The 18,673-nt window shown below is 41.6% G+C and overlaps 1 protein-coding gene across 4 annotated transcripts in view; it reads right to left on the minus strand.

Moving 5' to 3' along the window:
• Nucleotides 1-1,765: 1,765 nt before the first annotated feature.
• The window catches only part of pkn1b (protein kinase N1b), a 38,637-nt gene continuing 21,729 nt past the window's right edge, over nucleotides 1,766-18,673 (minus strand). For all 4 annotated transcript variants that reach the window (XM_071474545.1, XM_071474543.1, XM_071474542.1 and 1 more), the window contains 20 exons: nucleotides 17,731-17,876; nucleotides 17,516-17,636; nucleotides 16,116-16,261; nucleotides 14,749-14,962; nucleotides 14,470-14,664; nucleotides 14,109-14,218; nucleotides 13,416-13,559; nucleotides 13,114-13,189; nucleotides 10,655-10,796; nucleotides 10,261-10,351; nucleotides 8,274-8,368; nucleotides 7,779-7,851; nucleotides 6,102-6,193; nucleotides 5,776-5,952; nucleotides 5,547-5,609; nucleotides 5,382-5,458; nucleotides 5,045-5,187; nucleotides 3,254-3,361; nucleotides 3,034-3,114; nucleotides 1,766-2,949 (listed from right to left, as the gene is read on the minus strand). In XM_071474545.1, coding sequence (XP_071330646.1) covers nucleotides 2,746-2,949; nucleotides 3,034-3,114; nucleotides 3,254-3,361; nucleotides 5,045-5,187; nucleotides 5,382-5,458; nucleotides 5,547-5,609; nucleotides 5,776-5,952; nucleotides 6,102-6,193; nucleotides 7,779-7,851; nucleotides 8,274-8,368; nucleotides 10,261-10,351; nucleotides 10,655-10,796; nucleotides 13,114-13,189; nucleotides 13,416-13,559; nucleotides 14,109-14,218; nucleotides 14,470-14,664; nucleotides 14,749-14,962; nucleotides 16,116-16,261; nucleotides 17,516-17,636; nucleotides 17,731-17,876 — 2,498 coding nt within the window. In that variant the 3' untranslated portion in view covers nucleotides 1,766-2,745. The remainder of the gene's footprint in view (nucleotides 2,950-3,033; nucleotides 3,115-3,253; nucleotides 3,362-5,044; nucleotides 5,188-5,381; nucleotides 5,459-5,546; nucleotides 5,610-5,775; nucleotides 5,953-6,101; nucleotides 6,194-7,778; nucleotides 7,852-8,273; nucleotides 8,369-10,260; nucleotides 10,352-10,654; nucleotides 10,797-13,113; nucleotides 13,190-13,415; nucleotides 13,560-14,108; nucleotides 14,219-14,469; nucleotides 14,665-14,748; nucleotides 14,963-16,115; nucleotides 16,262-17,515; nucleotides 17,637-17,730; nucleotides 17,877-18,673) is intronic.

An 18,673-nucleotide genomic window follows, 5' to 3' on the forward strand; every position in this document is an offset into this window, starting at 1 on the left:
GGGAATTCTAAACTGTAAAGGTAAGGTAAAGGACATATCTGCTAAATACAGTATCTCACAAAAGTGAGTACACCCCTCACATTTTTGTAAATATTCTATTATATCTTTCCATGGGACAACACTGAAGATATGACACTTTGATACAATGTAAAGTAGTCAGTGTACAGCTTGTATAACAGTGTCAATTTACTGTTCCCTCAAAATAACTCAACACACAGCCATTAATGTCTAAACCGCTGGCAACAAAAGTGAGTACACCCCAAGGTGAAAATTGTGCCCAGTTAGCCATATTCCCTCCCCGGTGTCATGTGACTCGTTAGTGTTACAAGGTCTCAGGTGTGAATGGGGAGCAGATGTGTTAAATTTGGTGTTATCGCTCTCACACTCTCTCATACTGGTCACTGGAAGTTCAACATGGCACCTCATGGCAAAGAAATCTCTGAGGATCTGAAAAAAAGAATTGTTGCTCTACGTAAAGATGGCCTAGGCTATAAGAAGATTGCCAACACCCTGAAACTGAGCTGCAGCACGATGGCCAAGACCATACAGCGGTTTAACAGGACAGGTTCCACTCAGAACAGGCCTCGCCATGGTCGCCAAGTTGAGTGCACGTGCTCAGCGTCATATCCAGAGGTTGTCTTTTGAAAATAGATATATGAGTGCTGCCAGCATTGCTGCAGAGGTTGAAGGGGGGGGTCAGCCTGTCAGTGCTCAGACCATACGCCGCACACTGCATCAAATTGGTCTGCATGGCTGTCGTCCCAGAAGGAAGCCTCTTCTAAAGATGATGCACAAGAAAGCCTGCAAACAGTTTGCTGTCTAAGGACATGGATTACTGGAACCATGTCCTGTGGTCTGATGAGACCAAGAAAAACTTATTTGGTTCAGGTGGTGGCAACCAGGTGAGGAGTACAAAGACAAGTGTGTCTTGCCTACAGTGTCATGGTTTGGGGCTGCATGAGTGCTGCCAGCACTGGGGAGCTACAGTTCATTGAGGGAACCATGAATGCCAACATGTACTGTGGCATACCGAAGCAGAGCATGAGCCCCCTCCCTTCGGAAACTGGGCCACAGGACATGATAATGACCCCAAACACACCTCCAAGACGACCACTGCCTTGCTAAAGAAAAAATTAGGGGAAAAGTGATTGACTGGCCAAGCGTGTCTCCAGACCTAAACCCTATTGAGCATCTGTGGGGCATCCTCAAACGGAAGGTGGAGGAGCGCAAGGTCTCTAACATCCACCAGCTCCGTGATGTCGTCATGGAGGAGTGGAAGGGGATTCAAGTGGCAACCTGTGAAGCTCCAGTGAACTCTATGCCCAAGAGAGTTAAGGCAGTGCTGGAAAATAATGGTGGCCACACAAAATATTGACACTTTGGGCACAATTTGGACATTTTCACTTTGGGGTGTACTCACTTTTGTTGCCAGTGGTTTAGACATTAATGGCTGTGTGTTGAGTTATTTTGAGGGGACAGCAAATTTACACTGTTATACAAGCTGTACACTGACTACTTTTACATTGTATCAAAGTGTCATATCTTCAGTGTTGTCCCATGAAAAGATATAATAGAATATTTACAAGACTCTACAGCCATGCTAGCAGCTCTGTGAGGCTGCACATCAGGATGTCCAGTCTGTGTGTGCTGACAATTTAAATGATTTGTACCTATCATTCTATATTTATAAATAAAGCTTTGTAAAATAAAGAAAAAACCTCAATGGAAAAACAACCAGAAACAATAAATGATATATACGTGTGTGTTGGGTTCACATCTTTACTGAGTCACAGTTCCAACACGTTTCACCAGCAAACGACAGAGGAGGAAACAAACAGGAAAAAAAACTATAAATCACAGAAACAGAACAAAATTTGAAAAAAGCTTTTAGCCATTGAGAAATGATTGTAGTTAAAAATCAGTGTTGTACTGAAAGACAGAAGACAATGAAGAGGTGTCCTATGTGAGACACAGACACACAAACAGCACCTGACCCCCCTCCGTTCAGTCCCCCCACCTCCTACGCCTTTCTTTGACACAGTCCACAGGCAGCTCTGAGTTTCCTCTTTTCTCTGGCTCCCCCTTGTGTTCATGGACAGGTGGTGCATGATTGCGACCGACGCGGATACATTCATGACTGAGGCAGGGACACCGTACACAGCAACACACACACTTAGCAGCAACAAACACCAGAGATAAAGGGACAAGAGATTAGCGCAAGTGCAGGAAAAAGGGAGATAAACTGCTTCCCCTCAAAATAATCACGTCTCACTCCCCCACTCAGTACAATCACTGATTCTTTTTTATGCTTCACTGTGTTGCTGGGCAGGGCAAACAGCAGGATCCATCATCTCATCTTCCATTTGTTACATAATCTGGATTATCTTCTGTCATCATCATGACTTCCTCCTTCTCTAAAAGCCACTCCAGATAGTCTAGAGGTCAGCAGATCCGTGGCACTGCGTATGTGTGCGACACACGACCAGACTCCACTGATCCCCGTTCACACACGCTCGGCCCAGCCAGTCCTTCACCCCGTCACAAACACAGACACACAGAGAGACAGAGAGAGAGAGAGAGAGAAAGAGAGAGAGGACAGAGTAAGAGCGATCCTCGCCTCTCGTCACCATCGAGTTCCTCTCTGCCTTTACAGGACAGAGAGTCAGCCTGTACGTCTCAGTCTCCTTTCAGAGTCTGTGGCTGGCAGTGGGCAGCTAATAACCCTATGACCCCTGACCCCTGACCCTAGCAGAGGTCGGAGACATAGTCAAAATCCTTGAAGTAGTCCTGTTCCTTGCGGGAGAGGGTGCGGCGCTCACGAGGTGGCGTGAGGGCAGGAGCCTCAGCGGTGAACTCCATGTCGAAATTGCTGACATCTTCTTTTCCTGCGATGGTCGGGACAAACGGTGGCAGGACTTTCCTCTGAAGAAGTGCCTCCCAGTCCATACCCTACGTGACACATGTTTAGTTTAGTCTTAACATGAAGTTCCTCCACTGTTAACATTACAAACAGAAATAAAAACGTCAACTCACCCTGAAGAAAGGTTGTTTTTTGACGTCCTCAGCGTCCTTCTCTCCAGAGCCCAGACGTCTCTCAGGATTCCTTCTCAACAACTAGCAACCGAGAAACAACACAAAGTGGAGAGGGTTGAAAAGGTTTAGTCAGATGTAAATCTTAAATTTCCAACATACCTCACAAAAAATGACAAATTAAACAAATTTAAGTCAGCCAGGAGCAGAAAGTGAGTCTGACCCGTCTCATGATGCCGATGGCCTCAGTGGAAAGGAAGCGAGGGTAGCGTACTTCATCGTTCACTATGCTGTCGAAAACCTCCTCCTCATCATCACCGGGGAACGGAGACTGAAAAAAAAAAAAAAAAGACACACATTACTTATAATTCATTACATTACATTTACCATGACATCTTTCCAAAGAGACTCACAAGTGAGGGACATCACAAAAGCTTCAGTAGGAGACCTTGGTCCAAGTACTAAGTGCAACATCTACTTAATAAGTGCAAGGAGAGCAAATGTGCATAGTAAGTGCTAGTAAGGCATGTTAGGGTGTTTAGGAGAGGAGGTGCTCTCAGGAGAGATGAGTTTGAAGAGATTCTTGAAGATATAGAGGGACCTGCTCTGAAAGGTTTTGGTAGCTTGTTCCACCATTGGGGATCGAGACGAGAACAGTCTGGACTGGGATTGTCTTGTGTGCAGGGACGGTGATGCCAGACGACATTCCTTGAAAGAGTGCAGTGGCCAAGAAGGAGCATAAGGCTGAATAATTGTAACTCCAGTCTGTCCAAACTGCCTCAACTCACCAGAGGAGACATATAGAAATATTCTGCTCTGGATAATAATTTGTGTCTGATACGGTTTTTCCTCAGATTTAAGGTGAGCTCAGAGAAATTTCCCTCCTTCAGCAGATGAATGTGAAAACAGCCTTCAAGTGTCAAATTCTGCACATCCATCATTCTGCACAGTGAAGCTCAAACATCCAAGTAAACAAGCAAAACAGATTTTTGAGTGGATGGGGACTTTAATAATATATGTCAAATATTACAACTCTTTCTAATATTTACCCCCCCCCCCTCCCTGACACTCAGGTAGAGGCACACAGCACTGCTTGTCTGGCAGATATCTCACAGGGGATGTTACTGTAAGGCACCACCTGAAACTCTACCTGGACAAGTTTGTGCCTGAACAAAGACCTGTCCATCAAGACCAGGCCACATCCCTCCTCATCAGCTCAAGCAGCTCAAGCTCTATGAAAACTGTTTGTTTTTAATCTGGCCTTAAACTGATTTAAATTAACGTTAGAGGTGAAAAAATAGTGATCATAGTTTTACTTCAGTCTACGCATGAGGTCAGCACAGTCTTAAATTTGTAGGCACTCAGGACTAAGATAAATGTGTATAACAGAGATCACTAATAAGACTGCAGTCAGGATCCGTACTCGGACCTCTGACCTATGAGAGTGTTTCTATTTCAACTGGTACACTTTTCTAGCCTTTATGGCCCTGGTCACATGATGCTACTCATTGTGACGTGAGTCAGTGAGTGGCCCCTGCCCAGTGCATACACAGAGATGGTAGACAACGTCAGAGAAATAAGTGGGGGAATGGGATGTAAGAGGGAAAGTAAAAGAAGAGGATGTGTTAAAGCTGCTCAGTTGAAAAGATGTGCTGAGATTGTTTCTTCTAACATATATATAAATAACAAATAATCATTATTACAGATTTCATGTATAATCCCTCCAGTTCTTGATTTGAATAACTGGTGTATCCTGGTAGAATTACTCTCACCTCTTGTTTTCTTAGTGCCAGTGTTTCTGTAACTAAAACTCCCATCAAGTGTGGAAAACAGTCTTATAGTAAGAGTATTACTTTTAATTAGTCTGGGTGCAGATGTTACCAAGTGTCTTGGTGGTGGACTTGTTTGTTTACAGTAGTTACACTCACGACTGAAGATTTAGCCTTTTAGTTGATATAATGATTGTATTCATATTAATAAATAATTTCTATGTACTCTAAATCTGTATTCTCACCTCTCCGACCAGCATCTCGTAGATGAGTACCCCGAGCCCCCACCAGTCAACTGCTCTGGTGTACGATGTGTCTGTCAGCACCTCTGGGGCCAGAAACTCCGGGGTCCCACAGAAGGTGCTGGTCCTGTCCCCAAAACCCATGCCTTAGTACAAGAGAGAAGTTAAGAGACAAGAAAGAGGGTAGAACTGATTTAAGGGGTGAAGACAGAGAATTATTGACTGTGGGAGTGATGAGAGACGTTTCAATGCTTGATGGATAAATTATGCAAATGTATGGAACTTTTTCTCATCTGGTTTTGTAGGCTGCCAATGTGCCTGATAAATAATGGACACTCACCTTCTTTACAGAGCCCAAAGTCTGCAATCTTCACAAAGCCCTCTGTGTCAAGCAGCAGGTTGTCCAGTTTCAGATCCCTGATAAGGAATAGAATGGGACTTATGCCAAATATTGAGTGTTGAGAAAAGAGAGGGAGTGTATGTTGGAGAAAATCCAACTACTCACCGATACACAATCTTATGGTCATGGAGGAACTGCAGACCCAAGACCACACAGGCTGAGTAGAACCTGTCAGACACAGGATGAACAGAGGTGGAAAACTGAACATACACACTACGACATATTCACATTTAATACTTTAATGGGTTCAAGAAACTGTGGACTTAGACACATAGGACATGGAGCTTTTCAATAAGGCACACACATCATGTCACACACACACAGCAGAACTCACACAGCACGTGGCTCAGAAAAGACGTCAGCATGTATGTGCATCATGAGGTCTCCTCCTGCTGTGTACTCCATGACAAAACACACATGTTCTGGTGTCTGGAAACATGCAAACAGGTTGACCAGGAAGGGGTGGTGGGAGCCGTTGACGGTCTCAAAGATCCGCTTCTCACACATCAGACTGGAGACAGACAGAGGAGGGGTAGGGGTTGTGAATGAGACAGTAATTACTGTACAGTACAAGGTGTATTTATGAGGTGAATGGACTCGTATTGTGCAGCAGAGACTTTGGTTGAGGTCACTATGTGCTGTGTTGTAAAATACAGTTACCTTTCCACTTCATCTCGCGCGACAATGTCTCCCTTCTTTAGGGCTTTGATGGCGTAAAGGCTGCCTGACATTTTGTACTCTGACAGCAGCACCTGAGGAGTCCAGTGAAAGCTTCATTAATCACTTCATGATTTAGAATAATAAAATGCAAATGGATGACAATGAGGAAATGTTTAATGGGTAAGGCTGGAGAAATTATATTTTCTTGTTATTGTCAATAAACCAAATGAAAAGACCAGAACCAACAATGCATTACTCCATCTCTCGCCTGTCTGTGACACATTCCTTTAAAAACAAGTGACAAATATTTAGTTCAATTTTTAATTTTCTAAGTTTTCTAAAACACCTGGGCATTGTAGTTTTTAGCAAACATTACTCAAACAAGAATAAATAGCACATTTTTTCTGTCAGTTCCAGAGTCTAGGATAAAAAAACTTAAGGTGACAGAGCCTTTGCCATCAAGGCCCCGAGACTCTGGAATGAGCTGCCCAAGGAGATAAGACTGTCTGAGTCAGTGTCTTCTTTTAAATCTCTCCTAAGAACATACTTTTATCAGAAAGTATACCCTGATTTTACATAAAGTTCTTGTTTATTTTATTATTAATTTTTGTATCTTATTCTTTTCATTTTATTGTATTTTATTATTTATTGTATTTGTTTATTGTAATTTTGTTGTGAAGCACTATTTTTTTCGAAAGGTGGCTGACAGAACATACAACAGTGTGGCTTGTTGATGTGTTGTTAATAGTTTCTGGACAACAATGGAGCTGGCACAGAGAAATAAGATATATACCAAGACAATACTTGTTAGAATTAGATCAGTTCACTGGTTTTCATGTTTTTATGGAATTAGTTAATAAAATCATAAAATATCATCATGTTTAAATAATAAGGATGAGATGGCATTTCAGTAGCATGTTTCCACCTGGTCTGGTGTCCAAGCAAAAGGAACTGAACTCTGGTCACTGTGGATTGTCACAGTTGGTGTTATACTGTATGATGCAGGCAGGTAATGTTCAACAGTGTGAAATGGTGCAATGATATGTAACTATAACAAAGTCATTTCCAGGAGATTAAATTTAAACTTGCATTAATTAAGTATTTGGCCACTTGCCAGCAGCACATCCAGCAAACAGGGAGCAACATTAAAATTTATTTGCAGGTGTGTTTCTGGCCATCAGGTGAATTTAAGTCCAATGTTCACTGTCTTTTCAGCTCGTTTTTGGTCTCCACCAGTTCCTGAGTGCAACATCTGCCTCTTTAGCTGTCAAACGCTCCACTGTATTCACCAGCTAGTAGCCAACAGCATCTATCTTCTGTTTGGTGCTGAGGAGGTAGTGTACTGTGGGTTTATCAGAGATTTTTCAATAACAACAGCTGCTGCTGGAGGGAATCCTGAAGAGAGCTGAGAGAGTGAATTAAAACAAAATTTGCAGCTGCAAGACACTAAAACCCTGTATTATACTGAAGGGAACTGCACAGTGCAGTGTTAATTCATCACTACGAGCCACTCTATTCACATGATTCATTTGATCTGTTGTTCAAAGAAATATTGATTCTCATTGCATGAAATACATTGAAGACAGTTTTATGACTTTGTGAAGGGGCAGACATGCCGTGTAAATTAGCAGTGTTAGGGTTTTGTTGATCTTGTAAGGAAAAACGAAGGATGTGTACCTTTCCAAAGTGGCCCCTGCCCAGTACTGCTATCAGCTTGAAGTCCTGCAGGCAAAGAGGGCCTCTGCTGGGTCTGAGATAAAGATTATAGGCGGATTACAGACAGTGCATGCAGCAAAACATAACATGATGCCATATTCAAACTCATATACTAAACAGCACAAGAAGAACATGCATCCTTTATACCAAACGTCCATAGCATAAATGCAGTGTTTATTCTGTGTTCCGCCAAATATTTGTTGACATATGCTCTAGTCCATAATAATGATGACTTGGCTTCACTATCTGGTGTTAAAAAAAGATGTTACAACACAGCACCAGATTGTGTGTGGGGGTGTGTTTCTGGTGTCAAGCTGTGTTGGCCATATTGCAAAAAGATATGCTCAGGTGTGGTTTTTATGTGTGTGTGTGTGTGTGTGTGTGTGTGTGTGTGTGTGTGTGTGAGTGAGAGAGAGAGAGAGAGAGAGAGAGAGAGGTCCTTGTGCGTTACTGCACCTGCGTAAAGAGTTGGTAGACAGCGATCTGGTTGGCTGTTCGTGAACAGGGTGAACACCCGCTGTGATCGGGGGCTCAATGACCGGCGTCTGTTCCTGTGAAACACCACAGAGACGAAGAGGAAGGAGAAGGAAAGGAAAGTGAGAACACCAGTGAAATGGACGGAAAATGCCAATAAGGGAGTGACAGAAAAAGAGGGAGAGATGGGGATAGAATAATTGCTAACATCTGTAACGACCTTCAGTAAAAGCAGACAAACAGACAGTTATTGAAGCTCATCATGTCCGGCTGCCAGATCCCCTGCTGGCCAACAGCCTCGCTCCTCCCCTCTTCCTGTTCTCTCCACTCCTTCCTCACTACTAATTAGTTCTCTAAAAAACATCAGAGTAATTAATCCCATAATACTTCAACCCCGTTGAACACACCATCTGCCACAGGCCCTCTCACCCTCCGACCCTCTGTGCTGGTCTAATTCTGTGTCTGTCCGTGTCTCCGGTCTCTAAAATTCAGATTTGCTTTATTGGCATGACTATAATGAAGCACTGCATTGCCAAAGCATGTTGCACAAGGCACAGCATGTAAATGTAATAACTCATAATGTAATTAAAAAAAAAAAAGGGATGTGAGTTTGTCTCAGTTTGTCTTTCTTCCAGTTATTATAAAATATTATATATACACATTTAATTCAAAGTGATCATTATCAAATTATTATAATATAAATTCATAACTTAGACTCGGTGTTGAGCTCATTATTTTGTACATAAAATACATGTGTAAGGTTTCCAAAGTTTTGTGGTGAGAATTTGAAACAGCTTTTGTTATGTGGTGTAAAAGGAAACTAAATATTAACAGACTTTCTCTCAATTTGGTGAGTATGTCACAAATTTACAAAACAAATTTGTAAGTGATGCTGAATTAGGAATAGTGAAATCAAATAAGAACAATAATAGATGATAAATTATACTGGAAATCATCATGTTGAAGTACAGATGTCAAAATCTACTGTAAACTGTAAACTAATAGAGTTAGTGCTGCCCACTTGTTCCTCCTTACTTTACTTACTGTGTGAGTACAGAGGGGTAAAAGAAACCACATATAAAATAAATCCAAATATTTAACTATGCATCAAAAACCAATGAACCCACTTTTTAAATGTTAATATTAAAGACTCTTAAAACTGTACAAATAATGGGTGAGGTCAAAAACTAATTTCTACCTGCATGTACCACAAAGTTGTTTAAAATGAGAATCATTTTGATAGGAGATGTGATTTCAGAGGAGTACGAATGTGCAAGAAACAAACGGTCAATGTATTATGAGAATGGCATGTTGGTAATTAGTATGGTAGGAATATTATAACCCTTTTCTGAAGTTACTTCTGACATCAAACCGGTAGGCACAATGAGCTATGTTTTTTTCCTGTAGAAAAAAAAAATCTTTCTTCCAAGTTGCCTTGTTTTCTACAGAGTGTCTGTTCCTTTTTTCTTTCTTTCTGTTTTTTTCTTTTCCTTTATCCGCCATTTCTCTGTCAGTTTCACCTGTCTCTTGATTTCCTCCCCTCTCTCTCTCTCTCAAAAGTACTTCCTGTTTGATCAGCCCTCCATTCCTCTCTGCCACATTATCGCCTGCTGCAGATTCTGTTCTTCACACTGGGAAACTAACGCGGATTTGGCCTTGATCAAATTAAATCTCCCCTCCATCCAATTACGTCTCATTAAATCTGTCTCCCTGAGTTTTCAGTCCTCTTTTTCTCTAATTATTCATCCTCTCCTTTCTCTCTCCTGTCAGGCCCCTGTCTTAGATTTCACTGCAGCTCACAGAGCAGTGGCCTATGACTAGAGCACTGTTTCCAAGCCAAAGGCTGCAGGTAGGAACTGAGCAAAGTAGTAACATGATAGTGTAAATATTCCCATCTTTGCCCTGTCTGAAAATCCTCTGTCTGCTTCCCTTCCTCTTTGGCCTTCTTCCCTCTCTTCCCGTCACTCACCAAGGGAGCGGGTGCATCCACCACATCTCTCCTGATCTCAGGCTTGGGAGGAGAGCCGCTGTCCAGATTCAACTTCTCCACTGAGATTTCTCTGCAACGCAAACAAACACAAAACTAAGAAAAAATCAGATTTTGTGTTGCAGAGGTACAAATAAAAGCCCTTTGCTGAAAGTGAAAATCAATCAACGCTGTGGAGAAAAAGGATCAATGTGTGAAAAAAGGAAAATAGGGTGCATGAAAACAAATCTTGCTGTGGATCTAAAAGTTCCAGCTATAGGCAACAAATAATATTTTACCAGAAAATGATGCCTGAATATGTGATTTTAATACCAAAATGTGCTTCAAATTAATAAAAAATGTTTGCACTCTGAAGTTATTTTGTGTTAACACATACCCTGTGCTGTGTGTGAGTGTGCTGCTTGTGAAACTGGGTGTGTAGGCAGGTGTGTTGCTTCCACTGGGGATGGCGTTCCTCAGCAGGCGGACCCAGGTAGCAATGTCCACGTTCATCTGACGAGCACGCAGGAAGGCTTTACCTGAAACACACACAGTGGAACATAACTGGATCAATGAAAGGTCATTAATACAGGGACGACTCATTTCTGTCTGTATAGAGAAACTGTCAAAGTGTAGTCAATATGTATCCATTCATGCAAACTCCAGCACCTGATGAAGGCCATCTGTAGCTCTGATGATGTGAGACAACTAAGCTGTTGCATGACCTGGGTTTGCATTTCCTGTGAATGTTTATAATCCCAGTTCCAGAGAGTACCAGAAGCCATTAACACTTTATCTGCAGCAGCGCTTCTCTACCACTTTGGCTAGTACTGCTGTGTTGCAGGCATTAAGCATGGCACGCAGAAAGAGTAAACCACACTGTTTAGGTTGTTCAATTATCAAAGTCAGTAGTTTCTCTCCTATCTTTATTCAGGAGCGTGGTTTTGAGAGCATTATTTCTTCTCCACTTCATGTCCAGATTTTCTAATGCTTTCCCTCAAAACCCTGCACTCTCCGTCTCAAACGGCCAAATTTACTCTGCTCCTGCTCAAACCTGTTTGTCTGCTCTCAGACTGTTGTTGTGATTCAGTTTGTGTCCTTGTCCTCACACTCAGCCGGCTTCTGTGCACTTGTGAAACTTCTGCTCTCAGATTTCTGCTCTCGCTCTCAGAAGTTTGTGAAAAGACCCTGTACGATGTTCACCAATTAAATCGGTGTTCCCTCAATTCGGGTGCGCTTGCTTTACTTCTTACAGTGTCCCATACGGACGGTGACTGTCCAGCAGATCACCATATTATATTTTAAATAACTTTATTTTAATGGTGCTATTACTTCCATAATTGTCAGGTTCGATTCCTGGCTCCATCAAACCCTAGCTGATTTATGAAGGACATCCGGTGTAAAACTTATGCCAAATCAAATCTGTGGATGTTGATCCACTGTGGAAACTCACGGGATCAACGAAAAGACAACAACAACAACATATTTGTTGTTGTTGTTGTTGTTGTTGTTGTTGTTGTTGTATACACACATTCTGAAATGCTTAGCTTTCAAGTGTTAATTACTCTTAATTATGCAAACATTGTTGCTAGGCGACAAACAATAAAATGGATGTTTTTCTCGGTTATCTGCATTTCATTGTTTATCAATGGGAAAAGTACCAACAGCTAAATAAACTACATTAAGTTAAAACATTAAGACAGTGGAAAACAATATAACTCGTATGAGCTATGACAGTTTTATAAAAACACATCTGATGAGGTCAAACATATCTGTATGTGTACAAAAAGGGTCTGTTACTGATAAAGCTACAACTACAACGAAATCCTTAAATTGTGTCACAACTACTATTCCAGTTTATTTTAAACTAAGTTAATGCTACAGCGAGATTACTAGAGATTAAGATCCACATTTAGCTGCTTATAGTTTTTCTGCATTAGTTAAAACAGTGGAAGAAAAATATGTTATATATGCTATATATGAACAGCGCTGTGTATGTATGAGTTAAAACTGAATACTGACCTCACTACTGTTTCAGGAAAATTCACAATAACTTTTTAACATATAAATTATGTAAAATGAAATGTGCTGATATTTATTGCCTATGTTTCTTACAAAGATGCAGGACGTGGTCAGCCGTCCTGACACACACCTCGACTCTCTTTACTTCATGTGGACTCATGAATTAATCCTGATTGATGCACTGACAGAGCCGTTAGAGTTGTCAGTAAATACAGTAAATGTCCTTAGAGAACTGTGCAACCTGGTTAGCTGTCAGGTGCAAAATGAGTAGGCAGTATAATAATAATACATTTATATTAGACTAATATCTTTTTATAGGACATTCATTCTGTAATGGCAGAAGCAATTTGGGTTTCAGTGCCTTGCTAAAGGACACGTTGACAAGTGGACAGAAGGAGGCTGGAACTGAACCACCAACCCTAAGGTTGATGGGTGATCCACACAAGCACCTGAGATACTGCCACACATTTACACACACATTGATCTGAAGTGTTGCTCCTTTCCCACTGAGCACCTACCATTATGTGAAAGCCTAGTGATACCCAACTTGCATTAAATTATCCCACTTTAAAGTTAAAACTCATTAATGTCATTTTATATAAAATGCCACTAATTTTTGAAGGCAGTACATTAACTTTCAATACCTTTCAAAGTTACATTTCTCAAATTTATCATCTGAACTGACTGACTGTAGGACACTTAGAGCCCTGGAAACATTTTCACCAGTGAATTAAAAACAACATCAACTGACTCTCAGAATTTAGTTTTTGACATGTTCAGTCCTTTATGACACAGGCTGTACTTTAGTGGCTGAGTGTGTCCACGTGAACATACCGTGCTGTTTAGAGAACACTTTCTTCTGCCTCTGGAGTCGCCGGCCTCTCTCTATTACTGGATTGAAGAAGGTCACCTGAAACAAAAACAACATGTGAAACTACTGCTACTACCAAACACTGTGTCTTTGTAGAATCTGTGGATGTCAGCACGACTGCTTTCAAATACAGGCGACAAGCTGAGAATATTTCTGATTCTTGTTTCTATCAAACAACACATGATAAGATGATGATGCAGCTTGTGTTGGTTTATATGTCCCGTGTGTGTGTGTGTGTGTGTGTGTTGTTGTGTGTGTCCTGTACCTCAGCCAGCAGCAGCCCCTGTGGCTCCAACTCCAGCTGGACTCGGTGTCTTTGGTTGTCCAGGAACTCTTCCAGCTTCAGGTACTTCAGAGCGCACAGGGAGCGATAATCTCTCCAATACACCGCTATCTCCATCTCTCTGGACTAATCACACCAAACACACCAGGAATGTGACATGAAGATTCACCCATTGGTCCAGCTTCAAATTTTTAGATTTGTAAGTCTGTGGTTCTGTTTCAGGATTACAATTAAAGACACAGAATCCAAGCTAGACACTCTTCTGGCTCTTCTTGTTATTGTCTGCTTTTATCTTTAAAAAGTTAGGAGTAACATTTCTTGTATATTTACTTATTTACATGGACTTGATGCATAATCAGCAGCTCATTTCAATTTTCTCTCCATTTTTCTACTCTCTCACAACAAATCAGCGCTCATTACAAGATCTTTTACTCTAAAGCATGGTGACCAGTGTCTTTTGAATTTGTGGGGACAGAAGTGCTGATAAAAAAAACCTGTCTCCTGCTTTTAAATAATTCAGGCATTTTTCTATGAAAATTGGTGAAAACCCAAAACAATAACAAAGCATCTTTAAATCTCTAAAATAACACAAAAACACTGGAGTTTAGGTTGAATCACACTCTCTCTGTGAGTGACGCATGACATGTAACACACTGCTCGTCTACTGTATCTTACCCTCTCCAGTTCTACAGTGAAGGTCTGGTCCCAGGCCTGCTCTCCAACTGTTCTCCAAACTGTCTGACCCACCACTGTGTTCTCCAGCTTCAGCACTGCGCTCACCTCCGCTGTAAAACACACACAAAGGCAGTAACAACACTGAGCAGGTTAATCTACAGCGACAATACTTTGTTGATGTTGACAGAAATCTGCTTTTTTATAGTTGAAAGTTAATGTTAAGTGAAATAATCTGTTTAAATGAGATAAAAGATAAAACAGATTTGTTGTAACCTGTTAACAGCTGGGTGGTCCACATTATGATACATGTCATAAACTGTGAACAACAAATGTAGTATATCTGATGAAAAGAAACACTCACAGGAGAGCTCATCGGTCTTGCTGGGGATCTTAAGGCTCATGCTGCTGGTGCTGCGGCTGTAGAGGCCGCTCAGTTTGAAGGAAGAGCGTCCATCTCCCAGAGAGTGAGAGGGAAGAACCACTGGGGTCCCTCTGCTCCGTCCTGGGATGATGTCCAGCAGCCCGACGCAGCCCAAAAGACGCACCTGAAGAGTACCTGGAAAGAGAATGCAAGTCAAGTTCAACATCAAAACTGACTAAGGTCAAAATGGAGATGTGTATATGTGGCGTCCGTGTCTACCTGTGAGGGGCGATGGTTTGCTCAGGGTGCTGTACTGGTTGTGAACATAGGGGGTGCTGTGACGGGAGCTAAAAGCCGAGGATGATGCCAGCACCAGCTCCTCCTTGATGAGACAAGCCTTGGGGTGATCTTCGGGGAGCTCCAGCAGCCTCTGCTCCAGAGAGCACCTTAGCAGGTCCAGACGCTGGGACGACTCGCTCAGACCGCACTGAGCCTGCAGAGCACAAAGAGAAGAATAAGAATAGTTTTCCATCTTAGACATAAAAATGCACTGATCTCAGGGAAATTAGGTTGTTGCAGCAGCAGTTCTACTAGTAAAAAGGACAATACAGGCACACAATTCAAATGTGCTTCTATGCAATAAAAACTAGATAGTATAATTACACACACACACACACACACACACACACACACACACACACACACACACACACGTGCAGACTGAGAAGAATTTTTATTTTACCCGCAGAGCTAATCAAAAAATAGCTTGAAGAGTTGACCCAAGATGATTGTTTCTGTATTGATTATTGTTGAAATGTTGATATTGAACATTTCAGCTTAGAGTTAGATGTGAATACTAATACCATTCTCATGTCTGTATAATAAATATAAAGCTACACTCAGCAGTTGTTTAACTTAGCTTAGCATAAAAGGTCAAAAATTGACTTATCTGTACCTACTCGTTACACCTCTGTCAGATCATGTCACCTTTGGAGCCAGACTTGATATTTTACTGTGTCCAGTCTTGTCAAGACAACAGGTTCCTGGCTGTAGCTTCATATTTCCCATACAGATATGACAGTGGTATCCGTCTTGTATCAGTTATGTATAATGTTTATGACGTTACAGTTAAGTGTAAAAGGTTAAGATACACAAAACTGTGAAATCATTATAAAAATGTGTGTCAACATTTTATTAGCATTTTTCAGAGGATAACTGATGCTACATTGGAAGAGCGGGCTGAACCTATTATCAGGATTTCCACACCTTCTCAAACATCAAATTCAAGTACTTTTAAAGACTGTCCAGGCCCAAATCCCTTAAATTCAAGGATCCAACACTGCATAGTACTGCACTGAGAATTTATACAGAAGCTCAGATACAAAGCGGACTCTGTGGTTTCTTGCACACATGCAGACAGCAGCACAAAGACAATTTACTAATGTTAAGGGAAAAAAAATATATAAAAAACTTCACTCTCTGTTTTTGCACAGAATATATAAATTCAAACACTGTCAATGACCAATCTATTTGTGTCTATTTTCAAAAAAATGACAAGGCCTTGAATTTTTTCCTTAAATTCACAAACTTTCAAGGACTTCAAGTACTGGTGGAAACCCTATGTAATCTCCCCTCTGTTCTCTGACCTCAGCCATGGCCTTCTTGTCTTGGACCTTTCCTGCACCCAGCAGTCGCAGCATGTTCTTGGCTCCTTCGGCCATGGCATGCTCCACGCGGTAGTGATGCCACAGCTCCTCCACACGTAGCTCCACCCCACACAGGTCTGGTTTACCTGGTGCAGAGTCTCAGTTTTAGTACATAACACACGAACAACAGCAACACACAGAAGATACAGTGGGGTTTGTACTCCAGTGTACAGGTGAAAAATATGATATAAATTAATTATTAGGTATTCATAACTTTAATTTCTGCCACCACTTTGATATCACATTGTTTTTATTAGGAAAACAAATTATTGGGTAGAATACAAAGAAGCTGTTGTTGCTCCACTGACACATAGTGATCTACATTGAAGTTAACTTTTTGGTGTTTGTATAGGAGAATGTTTTACAAGAACAGCCATTGGCTCAAATATTAATTCTTAGACCCGTTATAACTGTTTTTTGGCCACTTGGAGGCAGCAGAATAAGCTGAAAACAACAAAATACCAACATTTTATCTTCACTCTTTGAAATCGTTGTGGTGAACACCTGTCTATTTACACATCCAGCAGTTAGGAAGCAACATTAGCATCCATTAGAAGACATGTTGCTGGCCACCTGACAGATGATGTAAGTCCAGCATTCACTCTCTTTCAGCTCTGTTTTTGGTCTCCACCAGCTCCTGAGGGAAAGGTCTGGCTGTTTGACTGCAAAATGCTCCACTATGTTCATCAGGTAGTCCCTGACTTTGTCTGACATTTGGTGCAAAGCAGGTAGTGTACAGAGGGCGTTTAGAGCTATTTTTCTGTTAGAGCAGCTACCTGCTGTTCATATAAAAACACTCATTGTAGCAGCTTTAATGCACAGAGCTGAAGAGAGAGCTTGTGGAGAAAAATTAAGGAGGATGGAGAAAAAACAGACTCTTATTAAATCAGTCAGCTTGTTGTGCTTTCCAGGATCTCTGCTGCTCTTTCTGCTGGTCTGAGCTTTATTTTCCCTGCCTGCTTATTCTGCCTTTCATCTCTGACTCCTTCCTTCCCTCCACTTCACTCTGTCGTCATCTCTGACTCAGTCCTTTCAGTCTCACTCCCTTCCTGACTCCCCGCATCTGACCTGCTCCCTCTCTAAGCTCTGTTAAATGAGGCATGGCTTTTAGTTGTTGGGCAACATCAAGGGGATGCAGGAACATCAATAAGGCTCTAACCTGGGAGAGTGAGAGGGCTGTAATGGACAATGTGTGTGTGACTGGAAGACTGTTACGTTCTAAAGCAAGAATTGATCCACCCGCATCATAAAATATGCAGTGTTTATAAGCTGAAAGAGTGGCAGGTGGGATGAAAGAGGTATTGAGAGGAAGAGCCTAAACACAAAGGGATGATGGGTACTTTGGTTCTCCTCAGACTGCTCCGTGGCCTGCATGGCCTTTCGGATCTGCATGCGGATGATGTCGATCTTCGTCTTGCTGTCCTGCAGCATCTGCTGAGCTGACTGGAGGAGCTTCTTGTCCTGTGTAGAGATATAAAAACAGAAGGAGATCAGGGAGAGAGCAAAGGAGCATTGCCAGTGCAGTAAATACGAGTTACAGCTAACGCTTGAGTACCTTGCTACCTCCATTGACATAGATTGGAATCATGTTTTCTGCTCCCTGTTTGACCTTCAGCTCAATGTTTAGCTGCCGCTCCAAAGCTGCGATGCGATGCTGATTGGCAGACGTCCGACTAACCGACCCTGGAGAGCTTGGGGTATCTGGGCAAGAGGAGTCATGGGAGTCATGGGAACACTATTGTTACTGTTGTTGTAGTTTTTAACAAATCATTCTTGTCCTCTGGTAGAACACAAAGCTAAAGACCAGTGATTTTACATGTTTTGTTACTCACTGCTATTTTTTCTACTGATATATACACAATAGGCTTTGAAGTTTGACTACCTGTCCTTAAGGAATGTGTAGGTTTCAATCAGACAGTATGGTGAAAAAATCCCTTGCTTGAGATCGGCAACATCTCAGCAAACAGCATCTGTTTTTAGTTTTGCTCTCTGCATTTTGGTGATTATTTGACTTAAGGGTGGCATTTGTGGTTTCACATGAAACAACTTTATGATCCCCTGACTTTTCATCTAGCGTCATCATCAGGTTAAAATTTTAATTTGATTGCATTTGTGGTCAGTACTTTGGTTTATGACTGAATTCCTGCAAATCACCCTAAGCTTGACCTTATATTTTGTACCAATTAGCAAATGATAGCAGGCTAACAAGCTAAGCCAAGATGGTGAACAGGGTAAACAACAGAATTTCAAGACAGTCCTTGCTGGTAACTGCATTGCCAAAATATGTTAATGTGACTGTAGGTTCACTGGGATTTATTACTCATCTAAAGCACGTTTTCAGCCTACAGGCGTCTTTCCAAAGAACTTAAAACCAATGTCTGTCATGCATACTCTGGAAATTGGTCATCACTGATGTAAAAAGTGCGTGTGATGTGTATTGATGAGATAAAACATGCAAAACCACTGGTTTGATCTTTTGGTGTAAACTATGAATAGAT

The sequence above is a fragment of the Trachinotus anak genome, unplaced genomic scaffold (assembly GCF_046630095.1).
Source record: "Trachinotus anak isolate AG129_WGS33_773 ecotype Australia unplaced genomic scaffold, CSIRO_AGI_Tana_v1 ptg000003l, whole genome shotgun sequence".
Lineage (NCBI taxonomy): Eukaryota > Metazoa > Chordata > Actinopteri > Carangiformes > Carangidae > Trachinotus > Trachinotus anak.